At 48.0% G+C, this 20,089-nt stretch overlaps 2 protein-coding genes across 4 annotated transcripts in view; one reads left to right on the forward strand and one right to left on the reverse strand.

Moving 5' to 3' along the window:
- Positions 1-20,089, reverse strand: part of WNT5B (Wnt family member 5B) — a 99,075-nt gene that overhangs the window by 41,567 nt on the left and 37,419 nt on the right. The gene's annotated exons all lie outside the window — the stretch shown is intronic.
- On the forward strand, positions 4,829-11,561 carry FBXL14 (F-box and leucine rich repeat protein 14). Of its 3 annotated transcripts, none has more exons than XM_026502736.4 (2): positions 4,829-6,308; positions 11,354-11,561. In XM_026502736.4, the coding sequence occupies exons 1-2, from the start codon at positions 5,110-5,112 to the stop codon at positions 11,415-11,417; spliced, it is 1,263 nt and encodes a 420-aa protein (XP_026358521.1). In that variant the 5' UTR covers positions 4,829-5,109; the 3' UTR covers positions 11,418-11,561. The 3 variants fall into 3 exon arrangements, with proteins under 3 accessions (XP_026358521.1, XP_026358522.1, XP_026358523.1); XM_026502737.4 differs by having other exon boundaries at positions 4,829-6,303; XM_026502738.4 differs by having other exon boundaries at positions 4,829-6,261.

The raw sequence follows: 20,089 nt of genomic DNA on the forward strand, positions 1-20,089 counted from the left end.
AGTTACATAATAGACATTGTGCCATGGATACTTTAGCGTTAATATAAAACACACACAAGGGGTGTGGGGTGGCTCAGTCGCTTAAACGACTGACTTGATTTCAGCTCAGGTCATGATCTCGGGGTACTGGGATTGAGCCCCAGGTTGGGCTCACCACTCTCCAGTAGTCAGCTTCCCTCCCTCTTTCCCTGCCCTTCCCCCTGCTTGCACTCTCTCTCTCTCTCTTTCAAATAAATAAATACATCTTTAAAAAAATAAATAAAACACACACAAAATATTTTAACTCCTTTGATCTAATAATACCTATCAGATAGGCTCTGGGTCACTAGCTTTGGATCTACATTTTTTTGAAAGAGTTTAAAAAGCTACAGCTCTCTTCTGATCTTTCCTGCCAGAGCTTCCCTCTCTGAATGAGGAAGTATACACACCCTTAAGTAAGCCTGATATTTGGGTTGGGCCTCTCAATTTTCCCAGGCCTCACCCAGGTGAAAAACACACCCTATCTGAAAATCTAGTTCCTTTAGAGTTTTGTTTTGTTTTTTTTTTTAGATTTTATTTATTTATTTGACAGAGAGAGAGACAGCCAGCGAGAGAGGGAACACAAGCAGGGGGAGTGGGAGAGGAAGAAGCAGGCTCATAGCTGAGGAGCCTGATGCGGGGCTCGATCCCAGAACGCCGGGATCACGCCCTGAGCCGAAGGCAGACGCTTAATGACTGAGCCACCCAGGCGCCCCAGTTCCTTTAGAATTCTTGGTAAAGTTTTGGAGACACTTCCTACACAAGGCTATCATTTCTGCTTCTATACAGAAGCTCATTCAGAAAAAACTTTTTTCTGGTTGCAACTTGTTGAATCATATACAAAAATCTCAACAAGTCCTTAAAACATGAACAGCCATCCAGCGCCACCAGTACTTTGCGCTGCCCGCTCCTCCTTGCCTCCCCTCTCCCAGGAGAAGCCCAGGCAGCTAGCCCAAGAAGCAGGGGCCGTGCTCCAAGGCAAACTGATGGCCCTCGACTACCACAACCCTGCTGGCTTCAACTGCAACGATGAACCAGAATTTAGAAACTTGATTGTTTGGCTTGAAGACCAGAAAATCAGACACTACAAGATTGAAGGCGGAGGTAATTTAAGAAACTCCACAGTAGTGACTGGCCCAAATTCTTTGAAAAGTATCTCAGAGATGTTAACTGTCCTTTCAAGATTCAAGATTGGCAGGAAACAATCGACTGGCTTCTTGGTTTAGCTGTAGGACTTGAGTTTGGAGATAATGCTGAAAAATACAAGGACTTGGTACATGATAACACAAAAAATACCAGCAATGTAGAGGCACTGAACTATTTGGATGTAAATGATCCTGATTTTAAGGCTGGTGTAATGGCTTTGGCTAACCCTCTTCAGATTCCGAGTCAGGATGACTACATGGTAATGCTTAGCGCAATTCGCATCTTGGTACAGGATGCGGTCCTACAGCGCTACAGCCAATCAAACAAAAGAGGGCTTGCCTGTTGCTTTAGACAAGCACACTCTTGGTTTTAAAACAGGAGATGCTGTTCTTAACGAAGCTGCTCAAATTCTGTGATTGCTGCACATGGAAGACCTCGGAGAGCTATAGGCAAAAATTCATGAAGCCATAGTAGCTATTCAGGCAATTACTGGCGATCCAAAGACAGACCACAGGCTGGGAACACTGCAGGATTTCAGCTTCTCACCTACTCAGTACAGTTGGGAACCATGTATGGCTCTGGCAAGTGTTTGGAAATCCAATGTCACATTTTCGAGGGAAGAATCCCAGAAAATCGACTACATTCTAGAGGTTTACCATCATTGGCTTTTTAATAAAATTCAGGAAAGTGGGGGAAAATGAATAGCTATTCACAGGATTCTCTACATTGGTATCCGTCTTCTTCGGATTATCAGGTCTCTGCTCCGTGATACCCTCCATCCATTTTTGTGTCCCAAATCTGAACGTTAACCCAAACTCCCAAGAAGCCACTGAATGTGAAAATATTCTTAATCTCTGGCCTACTTAGGAACAATCTGTAAGCTCCAAGGTAGAGAAGACACCAGGACTAATCTAGGCTCATGGTCTCCTGGAGCATTACTACTGGAAAGGCCCCTGAAGATTATCCAGTCAAATCGTACCCGTGTCACATGAGGAAACTGAGGGCCAGAAAGGGGACACATTTTTTCAAAGCCAGGCAAAGTCACCCTGTCTCCAGACAGCACAGGGCTCTTTGATGCCACACCTCTTTTTCTCACTAACGTTCATTTCCTGAGACGCCTCTTGATGTTTATTTACCTATTTATTGAACATGAAAACAATCATATTACTGGAAATCCTTGAACTTTGTTTGAATGTCTTAAACAAAAGGCTCTGTATTAATAAAAGTCCAGAGTTCAACTCAAGAAAAAGTTTTGCTAGAAGTAGGATCAAGTGGCCAACTCCCAGAGAAAGTGCTCTGGGCACCTCTGAATGACTCTTCAGACTTGAGAACAATGGCCTGTCTAGAGGAGGAAAACCACTGAGCTCCTTTTCTTCAGGTCATGCTCCCAGCCTACAAACACACTCCCCCGGCCCCTGTGTGGTCTAGCACTTTGTTTTGTGTTCAGTAGGATTGAGGTGTTTGGGATTCATACTTTAACATCAATACAAACACATCTACATCCTCAGAATAACAACAACGAAAGTGACTTTCCTGTGGAGTTTAAGGTAAAAGTTTAGGCCTAAGTCACGGAGACAAATGGAAGGCCAGATACGCTCTAGGAGAAGAGGATTAGCTCGGGGATGGCCCAGAGTTATGACATCTTACTGCCGCAGCACATCTGGGTCTAACAGTACAGGTGACTAAAGTACAGTCTGTTATTTCAGAAAGGTTGTAAAAACCCACGGGCCTCACACCAGGTGTAATGTGGGTGAGGTAGCAAATTTGTAAGAATTTTTGCTTCTGCATTTCCTGATTTAGGAACAGGAGAGGTGGGGGGGGGGTGTCTAAAATATCTTCTGCCTATTAGTGAATCTGAACGTACTTGGTCTAGTTGGTCTCTTGGGCAAAGAGAGGTGGCCAAAAATTAATCTCACAGACTGAATAGGGAACCCATTCAAAATCTTGTTTGGGTCCTCAAAGAATCAATAAAACCATTTTCCTTTTCTGATAAATACATCAGGTTGTCCTGTATCAGGTTGTATGGGTCCATGAGTTCATTAAGAATACAGAGGGTCATTTTCTCTGATCCAAAAATTCTTGGTTTGGGGATAGTTAAAAGGAAACGCTGAAATCCTATCGTCTGCGCGGGCATTTAAGACCCAGGAGCCACATTCTAAAAGAGAGCACTGCTCTGGTTCCATAAAACCCAGTTTATAAACCCACAGACATTTGCTTGCAGCGTCTTAAACCAAGTCCAATAGTCACTGTATTTTATTTAAAAAGTATCCTCGTGTTAGTACATACAAATATACTCTCAGTACAACTGTCCGTACAATTTATATTTAGTTCAAGAGGCTAGGGTGAGAAGGAAAAAGATCATAAAGCAAGGCTCAGGGACTGCTGCTCCCTTCTAAGCGCAAAGCAGGCTGAGGCGATGCGAGGGCATCCGTGGCGCTCCCGACAGTCCACAGTTCAGCAACAAAGTGCGGAAGTGGAGGGAAGTTTTGATGTATAAAGTACCACAGCGGTGTCTGCAAACAACCAGAAGATGCTAGAAGGGAGCAGGAAAGGGTAATGCTAGAATGAGGGCTGGAGAGGGTCAGTGTTAAGCTAAGGTAGTGATGAATAAAGCCGAGTTTCTCCGTAATTTGAGGCACAAGACGGGAAGGAATCGTAGGAAGCAGCTCCGTTCGGGAGGACTGGGGGTGTTTTAACAGGGACGTGTTAAGGGACATTAGGAACAGTAAAAAAAAAAAAAGGAGAGTTGGAGTGATGATTATTGAATACTACCACTGGGAGGAGGGTCTTGCAGGGATAATAAAGGGAGAAGGGTGTAAAGGAAGGGTCAGGAACGGTAGGGGTAAACTATGGGAAACGACTGCGCAGACGTCAGCAGCAAAGAAAAAGAGAAGGAATGGGGTTGGGGCGTGGCCCAGAAAGGGAATGGCTCAATAGCGGGCTCCGGGGTGAAAAGGAGAAGGGTGGGGAAGAGCCTGGCTGACAGCTGCTCTCAAATGGCGCCTACAGGGTTAAAAATCGGGGCGCCCAGACTAGGAAGAACTCGGTTTCCAGGGTAACGGCTCCGACAGTTCCGGCAGCGCAGGCTCGTACCATTGCGCGGGCGCGCGCGGGGGGAGCGCGGCGGGAGGCGACGCGCGAAGGAGCAGTCGGGCAGAGGGGTCCGGCCCGGACTCTACCAAACGCGCGGCCCGCCTGCTCGCCCCGGGCCCGGCGCCGAGCCGCGCTCCGGCCGCGCCGGCCGCGGCGTCCTCCGTGCCCGGGCCGGCAGCTTCCAACTGGCCGCGGACGGCGGGGGGAGAAGGAACGTGCGCCCGGTGGCCCGGATTGGCCTCCAGGTCCCCCCGCCTGGGCGGCGGAGTGCGGGCGGCCCGGGCTGGGAGGTTTGAAAAGCGGGCGAGAGACAAAGGCAGCAGGAAGCCTCCTCGGCGCCCGGAGCCCGTGCTCGCAGCCCCCGGGGCCTCCCGGCCGGCCCGCCGGCCCGGAGCAGCAGCGTCGGCGGCCGGCGGCGGCAGTGGCAGGAGGCAGAGGATGCGGCAGGGGGCGTGGGAGCGGCGGCGGAGCGGGCGGCGCGGGCGGAGCGGCGCGGCCCGAGTGCGGCGTGGTTAGACCCGAGGCGGCGGAGGCGGCGGAGGCGGCGGCCCGGCCGGGCTCGGGAGTGAGTGAGAGGGCGCCTTCCCCGCCCGGGATGTGAGGACCGAGCGGAGCCCGGGGCGGGGGGAGGGAAGGGAAGGGAGGCGAAGCCGGCAGGAAGGAAGGAAGGACGGACGGACCAGGAGGAGGAGCGGCGGCGGCGGCCGGAGCCGGAAGGCGGGGAGGGGCCGTCCGTTGGGCCCGAGGCGGCGGCGGCAGCGGCCGGGGCGAACCGCTCTTGTCGCCTCTCGGGACAGGAGCGGCGGGGCCCGCGCCTCCTCCCCCCGGCTCCGCGGAGGGGGGAGGAGGAAGATGGAGACCCACATCTCGTGCTTGTTTCCCGAGCTGCTGGCCATGATCTTCGGCTACCTGGACGTCCGGGATAAGGGGCGCGCGGCGCAGGTGTGCACGGCCTGGCGGGACGCTGCCTACCACAAGTCGGTGTGGCGGGGGGTGGAGGCCAAGCTGCACCTGCGCCGGGCCAACCCGTCGCTGTTCCCCAGCCTGCAGGCCCGGGGTATCCGCCGTGTGCAGATCCTGAGCCTCCGCCGCAGCCTCAGCTACGTGATCCAGGGCATGGCCAACATCGAGAGCCTCAACCTAAGCGGCTGCTACAACCTCACTGACAACGGGCTGGGCCACGCGTTTGTGCAGGAGATCGGCTCCCTGCGTGCCCTCAACCTGAGCCTCTGCAAGCAGATCACCGACAGCAGCCTGGGCCGCATAGCCCAGTACCTCAAGGGCCTGGAGGTGCTGGAGCTGGGGGGTTGCAGCAACATCACCAACACCGGCCTCCTGCTCATCGCCTGGGGCCTGCAGCGCCTCAAGAGCCTTAATCTCCGCAGCTGCCGCCACCTCTCGGACGTGGGCATCGGGCACCTGGCCGGCATGACGCGCAGCGCGGCCGAGGGCTGCCTGGGCCTGGAGCAGCTCACGCTGCAGGACTGCCAGAAGCTCACTGACCTTTCTCTAAAGCACATCTCCCGCGGGCTGACGGGCCTGAGGCTCCTCAACCTCAGCTTCTGCGGGGGCATCTCGGACGCGGGCCTCCTGCACCTGTCGCACATGGGCAGCCTACGCAGCCTTAACCTGCGCTCCTGCGATAACATCAGTGACACGGGCATCATGCATCTGGCTATGGGCAGCCTGCGCCTCTCAGGACTGGATGTGTCGTTCTGTGACAAGGTGGGGGACCAGAGCCTGGCCTACATAGCCCAGGGCCTGGACGGCCTCAAGTCCCTGTCCCTCTGCTCCTGCCACATCAGCGATGATGGCATTAACCGCATGGTGCGGCAGATGCACGGGCTGCGCACGCTCAACATCGGCCAGTGTGTGCGCATCACAGACAAGGGCCTGGAGCTGATCGCGGAGCACCTGAGCCAGCTCACTGGCATAGACCTGTACGGCTGTACCCGCATCACCAAGCGCGGCCTGGAGCGCATCACGCAGCTGCCCTGCCTCAAGGTACTCAACCTGGGACTCTGGCAGATGACGGACAGTGAGAAGGTCAGGTGAGGGCAGCAGCACCTGCTCCCCTTGTCCCGCCCTGTTCATCCTCCGGTCCCCACCACAACCCCCGCCCCCCTCGCTCGACATGCACACTTACACATAGATCATTGTAGCGGATGAGATGGGGGCAGTGACACGAAGCCTCAGCTCATTTTCTCCCTCCTCCTGCACCTCGGCCCACTACACGCCCATTCCCATTGCATCTGGGGTTCCTCTGCTGCCCCTCCCTTGCTCCCCTCTCTTATTTCCCCTGACGATGGAGAGATGGATTCAGCTACTTACCCACCCACTCCTCTCTGCAGGGGGATGGAGGACTGTTTGAGCTACTGTATCCCCACTGCTTTACATTTGGAAATGGGGGAGGGGGTGGGGAGTGACTAGTCCTTAAAACCCTGGGGAGTTGAGGAAAATGCCTGCCTTCACTTAAGCTTTCATTTGAATACTGTGATCTGGTTTTTATTTTGTATAAAGAGCAAACCCAACTAGCACGGCCTTTCCACCCTTCTTCCTTCCTCTTTGTAACTAGTCCCAGGCTCTTCTCATCACTTCTCCTACAGTGCTCTGCTGTTCACGCTCATTTCCTTTTAATTGTCTTTTTTTTTTGTTTTGTTTTTATTTTTTGAAGAAATTTGAAATCACGGTCCTTTTTTTTTTTCTGCTGAATATAGTCTATATATTATATATATATAAATTATATATATATACATATATATATGTCTGGCTACCTCGTTTTAGTTTACTTTTTTCTCTGAAGCCCTGGAATTCTACAAGAGAGATATTTTGAGACTGAAACATTTTTGTGCCTAGACTGGAAAGATGCCCATTGGGTTTGTACGTCTTTTTTGTTTTGGCTTCTTCCCAAACCCCATCCATCCAGTGTGTCCCACTTCCACATTCTGGCTATAATTTTTTCTCCTTGCCCATTGGGACTTGGGGGCCCAATGGGGTTCGTAAATCTTGACTTAATTTATAGCACAAATGTGTGGAAGAAATGAGAGTTGAACTTCTGTTTGTTTGAGATGCAGATTGTGTCTTGAAAATGATTATTATATATGCAAATTCTGCCCTACCCTCACCCTCTTCCTAGTTTCCCCACAAAAAGGTCACACGGTGAGGCTTCCTGTTGGAAGCAGAGGAGCAGAGTTGGCCTACGGAGCCCCTGGGGCTGTAACGTGAAGGGGAGGAGACTGAAACTCATGTCTTATCTCTGTTCTGTTAATAAAATGGGAGTTTGTGGGTTTTACAAAAATCTGTTTTTAAATGGAGGAATAGATGGCTTTCTTTATTTTGGTGGGGGTTGGGACTTGTGGCTTTAAAAAAAATCGCTTTTGAGTAGGATGTATATTTTTGTTGGAGTTTTTGTTTATTTTTTTAGAATCCTCCACAGCAACATGCGAGACCATGGAGTTAAAGAAACCCAGAGACCTTTATCAATTAATTGTACTGTTTGTGAATTTGTATAAATAATAACAAAGATCCTCTTAAAACGTTTATATTCTTACAGTAAAAGGTTAAACTGATATTTATATAATAAAAGAGGAAATATGAAGTATGTTTTTGAAAAAAAAAAACAAAACAAAAACAAAAAACCTTGTATCTGTGAATTATTTTGAAGGCAGTGTGTGTTTGGGTGCACGCCAAAGTAGGAGGTGCTGTTTGTTACTCTAAGAGGAGATAAGGTATAGAGTTCGGTGCATCCTGTGTGGTGTGAGTTAAGCTCATGGTTATAAATTTATTCTGTATAAGGTTTACCACTGACATCTAAATGTTTTGTTGCTAGAAATGTGACTGGACTGGAGATTTATATAATTTTTGGTCTTAAACTGTCAACAACATGGAAATTGAAAGAAACCGAACAAAATGGAACTTTTTAAAAAACTAGATCTGTAAGAGTCACAGTTTCCCCAGGGTGGAAATGAGATCCAGGGGTCCTGTTGAAAAATGGGTCATGAGATGTGGAAGTGGGGAAGAAAAGACGGGTTTCTTCGACTTTGAGTGGGTGTGGGGAGGATGTGAAATGGTGAAGGGTGGAGGGAACTGAAGCCATTGTTCAGGAAAGTTAAAAGAGCGCTGTCCTTGCCTGCTCGCTCACTTGCTCAGTCATGCGTGCTGAATCTCACAGTGTGAGTGAGGGTCCTGGTGGAAAGGAGGAAGGCAGTTCGGCCCCTCTTTTTAACATTCTCCTCCAGGCCCCGCTGTATTTAAGCACTTTCCTGGGGGATGGGGAGGTTGGCCAGGAGTTCTTGCACATTTGCATTTTAAGCACTTCCAGTGCTGAAGCTCGCCACTCGGATCCACTGTGGTGAGGGCTCTTAGGCTGAATTCGGGGCAGATAAATGAATACCAACAATTCTAGCGGAGTTCCCTCTGGTAGACAATAACTAACTAATGGACACCCCTGTGGCTGGCTGCGGAAGTGGCAGGCTATAAGTACTCAAAACAGTGGAGTAATTCACATTCCTGGTTTCACATAGGTCTTAGTTGTTTCTGAGATTTTTTTTTTAACCAAAAAAAAAAATTACAGATACCCAGCAAGAGCTAATAAGAGCGGTAAAAACTTTCCTGCAAAGACACCTCTTTCCAGGAAGAGCTAGAACCCAAGTTTTCTTGGGGTAAGATTGTTTTGTAAAATTTCCAAGCTTTCTGCTGGAGCATATCACAAAAGCTGCATTGTTCCTTTTTGGAGAGCCAGCACAATTGGGTCTAATTGAGCCTGACACTAGATCCATCTTCCTTTTCTTTGGGGAAGGTGTGGATCTCTTTCTTCCCTTTTAGGTTACAGCGCTTATTGCCTGGAAAAAAAAATGTGTGAACCGTAGTAAGAAGTCGGGACTTGGAATTAGGGTCAGCTTTCTAATTTAGCATTTGGCACTATACCGCATGAAGGTTCCACAAGCTGTAAGTTCTTGGACTGTTTTTCTTCCTCCAAAAGACTGCATGACTGTACGGATTCAGTCAATAAAATCTGAGCACCTCCTAAGTCTTAACCTCTGTGCTCACATTCTTCATTTTAATACACAAAATAATCCTACCAACTAACGGGAAGGGGTTTCCACTTTTCTGTTTGGTTTTGTTTTTTACTTGGAAGGCTAAATTAATAAGCTTGACTAAAGGTCGATAAATTAATGTTTGAAAGTTAAGATCACGGGCCTACTGTCCTCATCCTGAACTGGGTATACTTAAGAATATTATCTGGAGTGTCTCTGGAAACGATGAATAAACCATTTACTTTCATCAGCCAAGGTTAACTGTTTATCTCTCAACCTTTGTGGATGGAAAGAAATGAATATGTGTTGAGAACCTGGGGTGTGCTTTGCACGGTACCTGTGAATTTCTCCTCTCGGTCCTCAAAGCAACCTGTTGAAACAGGTATCCTGATTGGCAGTACTCTCCTGAAGCCAGCCAGCCACTAACGGAGGGAAACCAGGACGCACACCAGGGCCAGCTCCAAAGTCCAGCTCCCTTCTGTACTCTGAGAAGGTTCAGTTACTGATCATACCTTGAGTTCCAGTGAGGTGACCTCACAGAAATGAGTGGTAGCTGTCTGAGCAGCGTGTGGACAAGCACAGGCCGCAGGGCACCACTTAAAGGAATATGGGTGGATCCAGTCTCCACCATACCTACTGGAATGGAAAGAAAAGCTTTTAAAGACTAAAAGCACTAAAGAAAATGATAATATTTGGCGGGTGCTACAGAAGTTAAACGGCACTTCAGGGCAGTTTTTAGAATAGCAGGAAAAAACCTGGTTCGGGTATTTGCTGCAACTTCAGAAGTGAAAAACCAAAATGGGAGCTTAGTGTAAACTTTATCACCTAGAAGTAATAAACCTCATGGAAACGGTTTGGGTGGTGGTGGGGGGAGGGCTCTGTATACCTTTCTTTGGGCGGTAGCCCTTAAAGCCTGTCTGGAAAAGATGGTAAATGCCACAGTGGGGTTCAGTTTCTGCAGTCCCCTCAGGACCCTGACAGGCCTCCGGTGCTGGCTGAGTCTCCCTGCTGTGGACTCCCTCCAGTGGGATTCCTCAGGCCTAAGGCAGGGGAGGGCCCGCCCCATGTACCCTACATTTGGCAACAGGGATAGGGAGGCTTGCCTAACTTACAGTATGTCTTTAAATAGTTAAGAAAATTCAAATTAATCATACTCTTTCATGATTCAAATCAACAACAAAGATCTGAAAAAGCAAATGTTTCTTTTTATTGGAGTTTCCTTTTAAAGGTAAGAACTTTCTCTGAAGAAAGGACACTTGATGTGTAAATTGAAGTTGAAGCATGGCCTCCCCCCTGAGTCCTGGTGCTTTCCTGCTGTGCTTACTAGAGACGTGCTGGTCTTGGAATAAGCAAAACCTTTTTCACTTCTGACTTAGGAAATGTGAACTCGAGTTCTCAGAAGGGAAAGGTAGTGGCCCCCAGGGACCACTGTGTTTCCAAAGAACAAGCACATCTTGATTAAAAGATCGGATTTGTAAAACAAAACGGAGGCCTCAAGCAGCTTCTGACAACAGTCTCTTGCCAGTCCCCTGCGAGGGGGTCCCCTGGCCTCTGCTTCCGCCGCCCTGCTGGAGAGGGGGCTCCAGTAAGTCACACACTGCTCGTCCTCTCTGTTGCCCTTCTCTTCCCTGCAGCTCACCTCACTCCCTTTCCAGGTCATTCTGTCCATTTAGCAGAGGGCAACACCTAAATTTTGTGCCCCGCGGGACCCCTGGGGAGGCAGGGGTGAGGCCTTCTGATGACCTATTGCGGAGCACAGAATCGGACACCAGAAAGCTATGTTCAGGACCAGGCCTATGCTTAGGCCACCTTTCTCACTTTTTGTTCAAATGTGATGTAGCAAGTTAAAGTATTTGCTAAGTGAATGGTATCAAACAGATAAGGCACTCCTATTTGGATCACTGGCAACTATTAATAATTTAGAACTTAGCAAAGGTAAGTGCACAGCTAGAATAAAAGCATGTACTCTTAGGGCTTGGAGAGAAAACGAATCGTTTCTAGACAGTGAGTACATTTAAATGTCCACAAATGATCAGTTCCAGTCTTTTCCTCTTTTCCAGGGATTGCTCTGACTTTGCCGGGTGGAGCTGCCTGTACCAACCCAGAACATTTGGTACCATGTAAAGTCAAGTCTTCCAGTTAAGGTGCCAGAGAAAGTAAGCTTGAGATCCGAACTGTGCAGCACTAGCGTGGGCTGTGCTCAACAGCCCTGCAAATAAAACAAAACAGAAGTGGAGTTCCTCTGCTTGCTGTTTGTTAACCAGAAAAGTGCACGTTATTTTCTTAAAAAAAAAAAAGAAGTCTTACGTTTTTATTCTCTCATTACTCTTCGGCTTTAATTGTTTAAAGGACAAATGTCACATATCCTTGTAAGCTCGTTTTTATTTGTGGTGGTGGAAAATAGTGTCTGTTACAAAGAAGAGAAGAACGAGGTCCTTTTGCAGCCTCAAAGAAACCCGGGTGAGACCATGTTAGGGACGCAAACGCAATCTGCTGGAAGAACTGAGTCATGACGTAGTGTTCAATTTCTGTCTCACAATGTTTGTTTTCACAAATCTGGTTGATGTTGTACATTTAATTTTGTAAATGGGGAAAGAGGCTTTTGCCTCGGTGATGTGAGGAGCACATATCAGAATGAGGACTGCTTCAGACTTTCATGACCACATCAGAGGGGGATAAACACGCAGGTAGCTCTCTGATCTTCCCCTGAGACACTGCAAAACACCACCCTGACCCCTTGGCTTCAGAAAGGTTTAGCTAAACCAGAGCCTATTTTCACTGGGAGTAGAAAAAAACAAAACAAAACCCAAGTGCTGAAAGTTACTACTGCTACTTAATATGCATCACTTTATGTAAACTTAGATATGTTTTGCAAGCATATGTATAGGATTATTCAAGAAGCAGTTTTGTAAATGGGCTATAGGGTACGGAAGCAGCCAGCAGTGTCAAACCTATCACCTGCTGTCCTCAGAGGACTTGAGCAAGTTTCCCAAGCACTGCTTTGTCACAAATAGTGACGCAAAGCACGGATGCTGTAAGTCTGTGCTTGCAGCAGTCTCGAAGCTAAGGACCTACGGTGTTCAGCGCACTGCAAATGTCTGTCACCCAAACCTCCTCAAGCAGAATCGAGTTGCAGGATCACCTCTCCATTCAAAGGTAAAAAGGCTTGACTTAACAGATGTTTTAGTTACAAAAATCCCTCTTGTCCAGAAAGAGTACAAGGGTCTAATTTGTTAATATCAGGCACGCTGTTAGTGTTTATTACTCCTGAGTTTATGTAATCCACACTCCAGAAGGATGGGGCCCAGGCCCCAGCTGTCTGTTCAATAGTTACTGCTCCTATCGTGGATGCAAGTCCCTGGAACTGGACTGTGGGAAAACCACTCTTGGAGACCAGATGAACTTCTTATAAATAGCACAGGATAACTCAACATGGCTTGGAAAGAACTGTTTTCCTCATCTGAAATGAATATGGAAATAATATTTCTCCTTAGGAGATCCTTACCCTTAAGCTGGCATTTCTATGTACACATTTGTGTAGGAATAGCTACCTGCTACTGTTTTGCTTTTTGAGAAATCGTCTCTAAATAGGGAGGAACCATAAAAATTAGTCATAATACTCCTAGAATCTTTAGTAAAATCACCGAGGCTAAAATTGGACAGATGGATAAAATAAGGGAGGAATCGCAACTGTTAAGCTCCTCAGATTCTTAATGTTCTGAGATGGAAGACACCTACTTTGTACTTCCATTGTGACTGTTTCAAACCTTAGCTTCATAGCTCAAAAGCTCACTGCTGTGAACCAAAAAAAAAAAAAAAAAAAAAAAAAAAAAAAAGACCGGTAGGTGTGTCCTAAGCGAACAATATGGAAAAGACAAAAAGTGACAATTTCTAGCTCTTCTACGTCATTTCACATGCATACAATTTAGTGAGTTTCAGGAATCTGTGAAGACGGTATGGCCAGCGTCTCCGATCTCCGAAGCTCTATCAGGCTCAGAGTTTGCGGTTGTAGGAAGCAGGGAAGGTCTCCACATTCTCTGAGTCCGGAATCGATGGATGACTGGCTCTTCCAGTCCTCACTGACGTCTGTGCACTTGAGCCAGATGCTCTCCCATTGTGCTCAGAGTCAACTGCGGCAGTCAGAACAGTGTGGTCCAAAGGAAGACAGCTGCCCCATCTTTTTCCCACACACAAGGGTCTAAATTTCAGTGGAATCACAAGAGGAACTGCAGAAATTCACTTGAGTAAGAGCCTCATTGTTGCTTACTTTAGAAATAAAATCATGTAGGGGCACCTGGCTGGCTCAGCAGGAAGAGCATGCAACTTTTGATCTCAGGGTCGTGAGTTCGAGCTCCATGTTGGGTGTAGGGATTACTTAAATAAAACTTAGAAAAGAAAGAAAAATGTGTATATGCAAGTTAGGAGACAGAAGTCAAGCACTATCCTGTATTGAAAAGCAGGGGTGGAAAATCAATTTTGACTCCTTCTAGATCATTCCTTGACCTTTCCCATCCCCACAAAAACCAAAAACAACAAACATTTCCCACTCACACAAGACTGACCTTCCCCACTGTGATGCAGCTATGAATCAGGTCTAGCTGGGAGTCCAACCTTGTGTTTTTCTTTCCCCCAAGCTTACGAGGACGATGTTAAGACCCACTATAAGGCAGAACGAGAAAGTACTGTTAATGCAAACGAGGGGTATTTGTTTTCCAATGTGGAAGAGGGAAAGTGGCAAGATGAAAGTCATTTATCCTCGAAGTCTGCAAGCCCTGTGTTTTGTCAGCAGGCGGCAGCATTGTCTACCAATTGGAGGCTATTTCTAGTGGGGCGCCCAGACCGCCTCCCCTCAGACAAATGCCCTCTGGTCACCTCCCACACCACCTTCCCCGACCCAAAGAATTTCCCCAGGGTCTGAGAGTTGACAAAGGAGGAATCTCATGTTGCCAAAAAGATGAAATTGAATTTTAAAACAGCAGAGAAGCTATTCGAAGGAGCCCAGGTGCAAGGTAACAGATGTGACCTCATAAAGGTTCCCTGATTTAGCTCACTGTGAGGGCTTTGCTTTTGGAGGCTGTGGGAATCAAGCATCAATTTCTAATTTTTCTTAAAGACCATCTCGTACAAATCCTGTTACATTGCCATATTTGGGAAGTTTGGGAGAACAAATGGGGTGAAATTTTACAATCCTACACGAAGATAATTTGAACAGCAAGAATAAAGGTTCAGGCTTTTCTTATTGCAAAAAAATAGAAAGCATATCATCTGTAATGAAAAATTCTAGAGCGCATTTCGGGAAAAACAAAAATATTTAAAAAATTTTAGGAGTACCTATTTTTATTATAAAATGAGCATCTTTATTGCCCAGATGAAGACATCTTCATAAAATCTAAAGGAGTCTTTGAAATTGAAGATGTTTAAGAGCCTGATAGAGAAGTAAAGTCACTGACATGTCTAAATTCCTCCTATGGAAAACAGACATTAGGAAAAGGGAGAAATTAAAGAGGAAGAACTTCTAAGCCAACTTGGCCAGATTCCATAAAATGACACAATAAGGGCAGGCTGAGGGCTGCGAGGCCAGGCCTCGGGGTCTTGCCCTCTGGTGCTCAACAGTCTGGCCTCAGGGAATCCACGCCTGGATCTGAGGTTGGCGCAGGCGCGGGATACACATGTGGAACGTGAAAGGCGGATGTCCCCTATGGCTACTGCTAGCACGCAGTCGTCACCGGACAGGGCACAGCTTTATTAGCTCAGTCATACAGAGGTCATTGGTTAGAGAATGAGACAAAAGAAAGGAAAACCTTCTGGAACTCGGGGCCCATCCAGGAAGCAAAGTACCGTTCCCGGCACCATTCAGGAAGGTCTTACGAACGCAGAAAATCTTCCCAGGCAGCTTTATGGGCATCGTAGCTCCAAGATGCCACTGTGAGTGACCAGACCCAATCCAGATTCAGGGGCGGCAACCCAAGTGAGGAAAAGAGGTCGTAGCAGCCGGAATAGAGAGCCTGTATCCCCGCACACGGAGCCGAGGAGGAGAAGACACGGGGCAGGCTGAGGGCTCAGAACGGTCAAGGCAGATGACCTGACACTGAGGGAAAGCATGACCTGTTTAACGACTAGCGGCTCCTACAGATGGCGGTTAGAAGGACCGATCGGCGGCCTCCAGGAGCAGCTCTCCTGAACCAGCACATGTCTCCAAGAAGACAGGCCTCTTGCTTTGGTTGTTGGCGTCTGACTTGAGACAAAACTTACAACTCACAGGCCACCACGCTGGCCTGCGGTGTGACTGAGGACGTGATGGAAGGTGACAGCACCGAGTGCGTGACCCTGTCCTGCTCAGACAGGTAGCTGTTTGCTGCGCATCCCCCACAGCCATCCTAGTCTCCTGCTGCACGCCCCCGCTGCACGCTCCCCCTGCACACCCCACCTCCCCCGCACGCTCCCCTGTATGCTCCTGCTGCACGGTCCCGCTGCACGCTCCCCTTGCACGCCCCCGCCGCATGCTGCCCTGCACGCCCCCGCTGCACGCTCCCCCTGCACGCCCCACCTCCCCCGCACGCTCCCCTGTATGCTCCTGCTGCACGGTCCCGCTGCACGCCCCCCTGCACGCCCCCGCTGCGTGCTTCCAGCAGGCAGGACGAACTGTACGTTCCAGCCACCGTCCTGGTTGCACAGGGAAAACAAGCTAGGACGACAGTGCACCCAGGGAGACACAGAAAACAGGCGTTTCCAGAGCCGCTGTGGGGTGACATCCCTCACACAGGCCCTTCAGGCAGCAGCTGGCTCCAGTGGCCACTGCCCACCAGCTCCACTTGGCTCAGGCTTCTGGACTCTTTGGGCAAAGAAGGTGTAGCCCACAGCTCTAGTGATCCCCAGAAGATGCTTTTAGAGAACCCCCCGAAAGCCTGCTTGTAGAGGGCTCCCAGGGCAGATCTCGCCAGCCCACCCAGACTGACAACCGATCTGCCCACCGGGCCGCCATGGTTGCTGCTTTCCTAACGTGCCCTCAGTCCCGGCCACACAAAAGTAAAGGTGTCCACACAGACATCCAAGTTAATCCAGCACAGCCACGTCCCGGTTCCTCGAGTTCCGACAGTGCAGAGGGACACCGAGAGCGGTGGGGGTGGGGGTGGGGTGTGTGCCAGGTGACAGGGATGTACACGGCCTGTAAGGAAGCCCGGCTCCAGCCTCTGACACACCATCTGGCAGGGTTCCTGCATTCTCTTGCAATCCTCCTGGATTGGGGGTGCCTTGCACTTGATCCCCAGAGGGGAAGCCCCCCATGTATCATTCCCAAGCCCTGAGCTCCCACTCCCCTACTCATTCCTGCCTCTGCACCTGCCAGGAACTTGCAGCGAAACTAGAGCACTTGTGTGCAGGGCTGCAAACACCTTCCCACCCTTCCACCAGTTGCCCAAAACAAGCCTGCTAATGCTAATCCCCCCTCACTTGCAGCTCAACAGCTTTTCTTCTTAAGCCCCTGATAATGGTTTTACTAAAATCCCCTTTTGATGGAAAAAAATCCCAGCTGGACATTTCAGGCCTTAGCACAATGTACAAGGCTGCAGGTCCCTTTCCCTACCTCACAAAGGCCTCTAATCAAGTGGAAAATGTGCTGGAGGCCAGAGGTTTGGGTCTGCAATTATTTTTTAAGGGATTACTAGAGAAGAATAGGGGGCAGCAAGGACCCCCCCACCCCCGCTTTGTTTTCCATTTGGTCCTGCTTTTAGACATATTGAACCAGTAGCAGCGTCCAGTTGCCCAAGCACGAGAGCTTCACGTCTCCCTTCCCTGGTGGAAGGGTGTCATCTCTGAACGCCATCACTTCAAAAAGATTTAGAGAGTTTGGAAGCGATATGCAGGTCCTATTCTGACCCCATTTAAGCCCTTATTTATAAAACCACTATCGAACAGGATCTCGTGTGTGAGGAGAGCACTCATTCATTAACCTCTAACCCCCACTCTGTATGCAGAGGGGAGAGTTCACACCGTGTCCATACACTCCTTAGATTGGGAGCATTCACTAGGGCTTCCCAGGCTTTGGAGGGCAAGAGGTCATGTTCCCAATCTTGCCAGATATCCTTCTTCTTATTTATATACATTGACCCTTCCCCTCAACACAGAGCCCTAATGCAAACCATGGATAAAAATATAAAACCCTAACCATTCTTATTAGCCTCTTTGAAAGTGTATGCTATGGAAGGGAGTTTCTTCTCTGCATAGTCATTTATACAAATGCTCATTAAGGACTAATTGATAAATGAACATTTCAGGTTGGCCCTAAATTCTCATCACTCTGTTTCAGCAGAGGGACTGCTCCTCTTTCTCAACTGAGCTGGTTAGTGATGTATGCAAATACCCAGTAAAAAGGAAATGATTACAAATTCCTAAACTCATTCTGGGATGATCAAGGATTAGGCTGTTCAGCTTTGAAAGTTAGAAGTCAGCACATATTGCAAAATAAGCGCCAGGCTGAGTAATAATTTTTAGGTCCTTTCTTCAAAGTCCCTAAAATACCTTTGGTCAAAAACAAAAACAAAAACAAAACACCACCACAAAAAAACCAACTCTGGTCTGCTTTTGTCAGTATAAATGCCTTCTTGATGTATTTTGCCTTACTGATTTTTCAGTTTTCCTGCAGAAAAACCTTAAGCAAGTGAGAACCAGATGGATAAAAGCACAATTGTTACGCTGGCTACATCACATTTAACACTTCATACTAACACCATCCTGGTACTCTACGTGGCCCTTCGCGCTTCTTCTGCTGGGTGTTGTGGGAGGAGGGGCCCATCCAGTGTCCCTAAAGACAGCAAGTAAGGGTGGCCCGTCTCCCCAAATAACAACAGACAGCCTTGCCGGATCACTTCTGCTGGTTATCAAAATGTTGTGACAGCTTTCTCCAGGAGTGAATAATCTTCAGCCTGCTTTAGATGAAGATGAACTTGTTCAGCAAGGTGAAGTGATACATTCAAGGGCATCGGCGGGGACAGTGGACTAACTCTAAAGAGTCTAAGGGGGCCTGACTCTTTAAACGAGGAGCAAACCGTGAGCTAGGTCTGCCTTACAAGGTGAGTTGTTCCCAAGCTTCCTCTCCCAGATACCCTTCCTGAATCATTACCCAGAATGCCTGTTTGCTTCTTTCCTTGGCTTATTAGTATTATTTCATTTTGTTTTATTTTATTTATTTAAGTTTTTTGAGGGGGGAGGGTCAGAGAGAGACTCTTAAGCAGGCTCCATGCCCAGCGCAGAGCCCAGCGCGGGGCTCGAACCCAGGATCCTGAGATCATGACCTGAGCCAAAATCAAGAGTTGGATGCTTAACCGATTGAGCCCCCCAGGCGCCCCAACATTAGTTTAATACTCATCATTATTCTTATACTTCCCCACTCTTTTAACATACTGTATCGAACAAAGTATCAGTTGTTTTAGAAGTCGTTCTTCCTACCAAACCAGTTTGGGGAAGAGTAAAATAGCAATTTGAAAGCAACAATTTGATAAAACAGTGATGACAATGCGTCTCAGATTTTTCAGGGCGGTTGAAGATTTTAGTACATTGGGATGCAAACATCTTTCAGACTCTCATTAGATCAGAAAGGTATGTAAAAACCAACCTAAGACCAACTTTCTTCATTTTCCACTCAAAAAACAAGATTACTATAATTAGAAGTAAGAAGTACAAAGTATGGGGGGCGCCTGAGTGGCTCCGTCGTTAAGTGTGTGCCTTCGGCTCAGGGTGTGATCCCAGGGACCTGGGATCGAGCCCCACGTCGGGCTCCTCCGCTAGGAGCCTGCTTCTTCCTCTCCCACTCCCCCTGCTTGTGTTCCCTCTCTCGCTGGCTGTCTCTCTCTCTGTCAAATAAATAAATAAAAAATCTTAAAAAAAAAAAAAGAAGTATAAAGTATGGGCTTTCAAATTAATGAAAAGAAAATTATGTTTAAGGCCTAAAGAGAAAAGGAAATTATATCTTGAGGTCGAAATGTTATTGGTCCAAAGTTCATTGTGTCTAGCTGGCATTCCTAAAATTGTTGGGAAGTGCCCCTGAATCCAGGGAGAAGGGAGGAAATATTCTCCAGATTGCACCAGGCAGGGTAACCTACAGGCAGAAATGGAGCCTTCCTTCTCTAGTGTCTTCCCTAGCTCCTTCTCTCAACACTCTTAATAACTGAAGTCTACACTTGACTCCTACTCAGGTCACCTGTGTTGTATTGCTTCATGTTTCTGAAACTCTTCCTCTTCACTCCTTTTCCATTATTATGGGCACACTTATCATCTGGCTCCCCTAACTCCCTAAATCACCACTTCTATGCCTAACAGTCTCCACTCAGCAACCACAGTCTCTGCCTGGGATCGCCGTGCACCTGACCCTGGCTTCCCCTGCTTGCCCTGTTCTGTCTGCCCCGGTACCTCCCAATAGCTGTGGAACTCCCCAGAATCATCCAGACTGGTGATGGCAATCTCTACGCCACAGTTTAAGTATTATTTTTACTAAAGTATGCCTGCCAATTTAAGGCCATTCTTTAAAGGGATACATAAATCCTTATTTCAAAAAAATCCTTATTAAAAATATCATCTGGAATAAAAACATTTGGATGACAAGGCAAAGTCACTCATCGGTCCCTCATCTAATGCCATTTCCCTCCCCTGAGATGTATGAGGGGACAGAGTGGGCTGTATCCTTCTGGACCCAACTCCAGCTTTCAGAGTTGCCAACACCAGCGAGGTGACAAATGCCCCAGCTTTGGATCTGATACAGAATCTTATCTTTGATTTGTATATGATCTTGAAATTAACCTTTT

The sequence above is a fragment of the Ursus arctos genome, unplaced genomic scaffold, assembly GCF_023065955.2.
Source record: "Ursus arctos isolate Adak ecotype North America unplaced genomic scaffold, UrsArc2.0 scaffold_26, whole genome shotgun sequence".
Taxonomy (NCBI): domain Eukaryota; kingdom Metazoa; phylum Chordata; class Mammalia; order Carnivora; family Ursidae; genus Ursus; species Ursus arctos.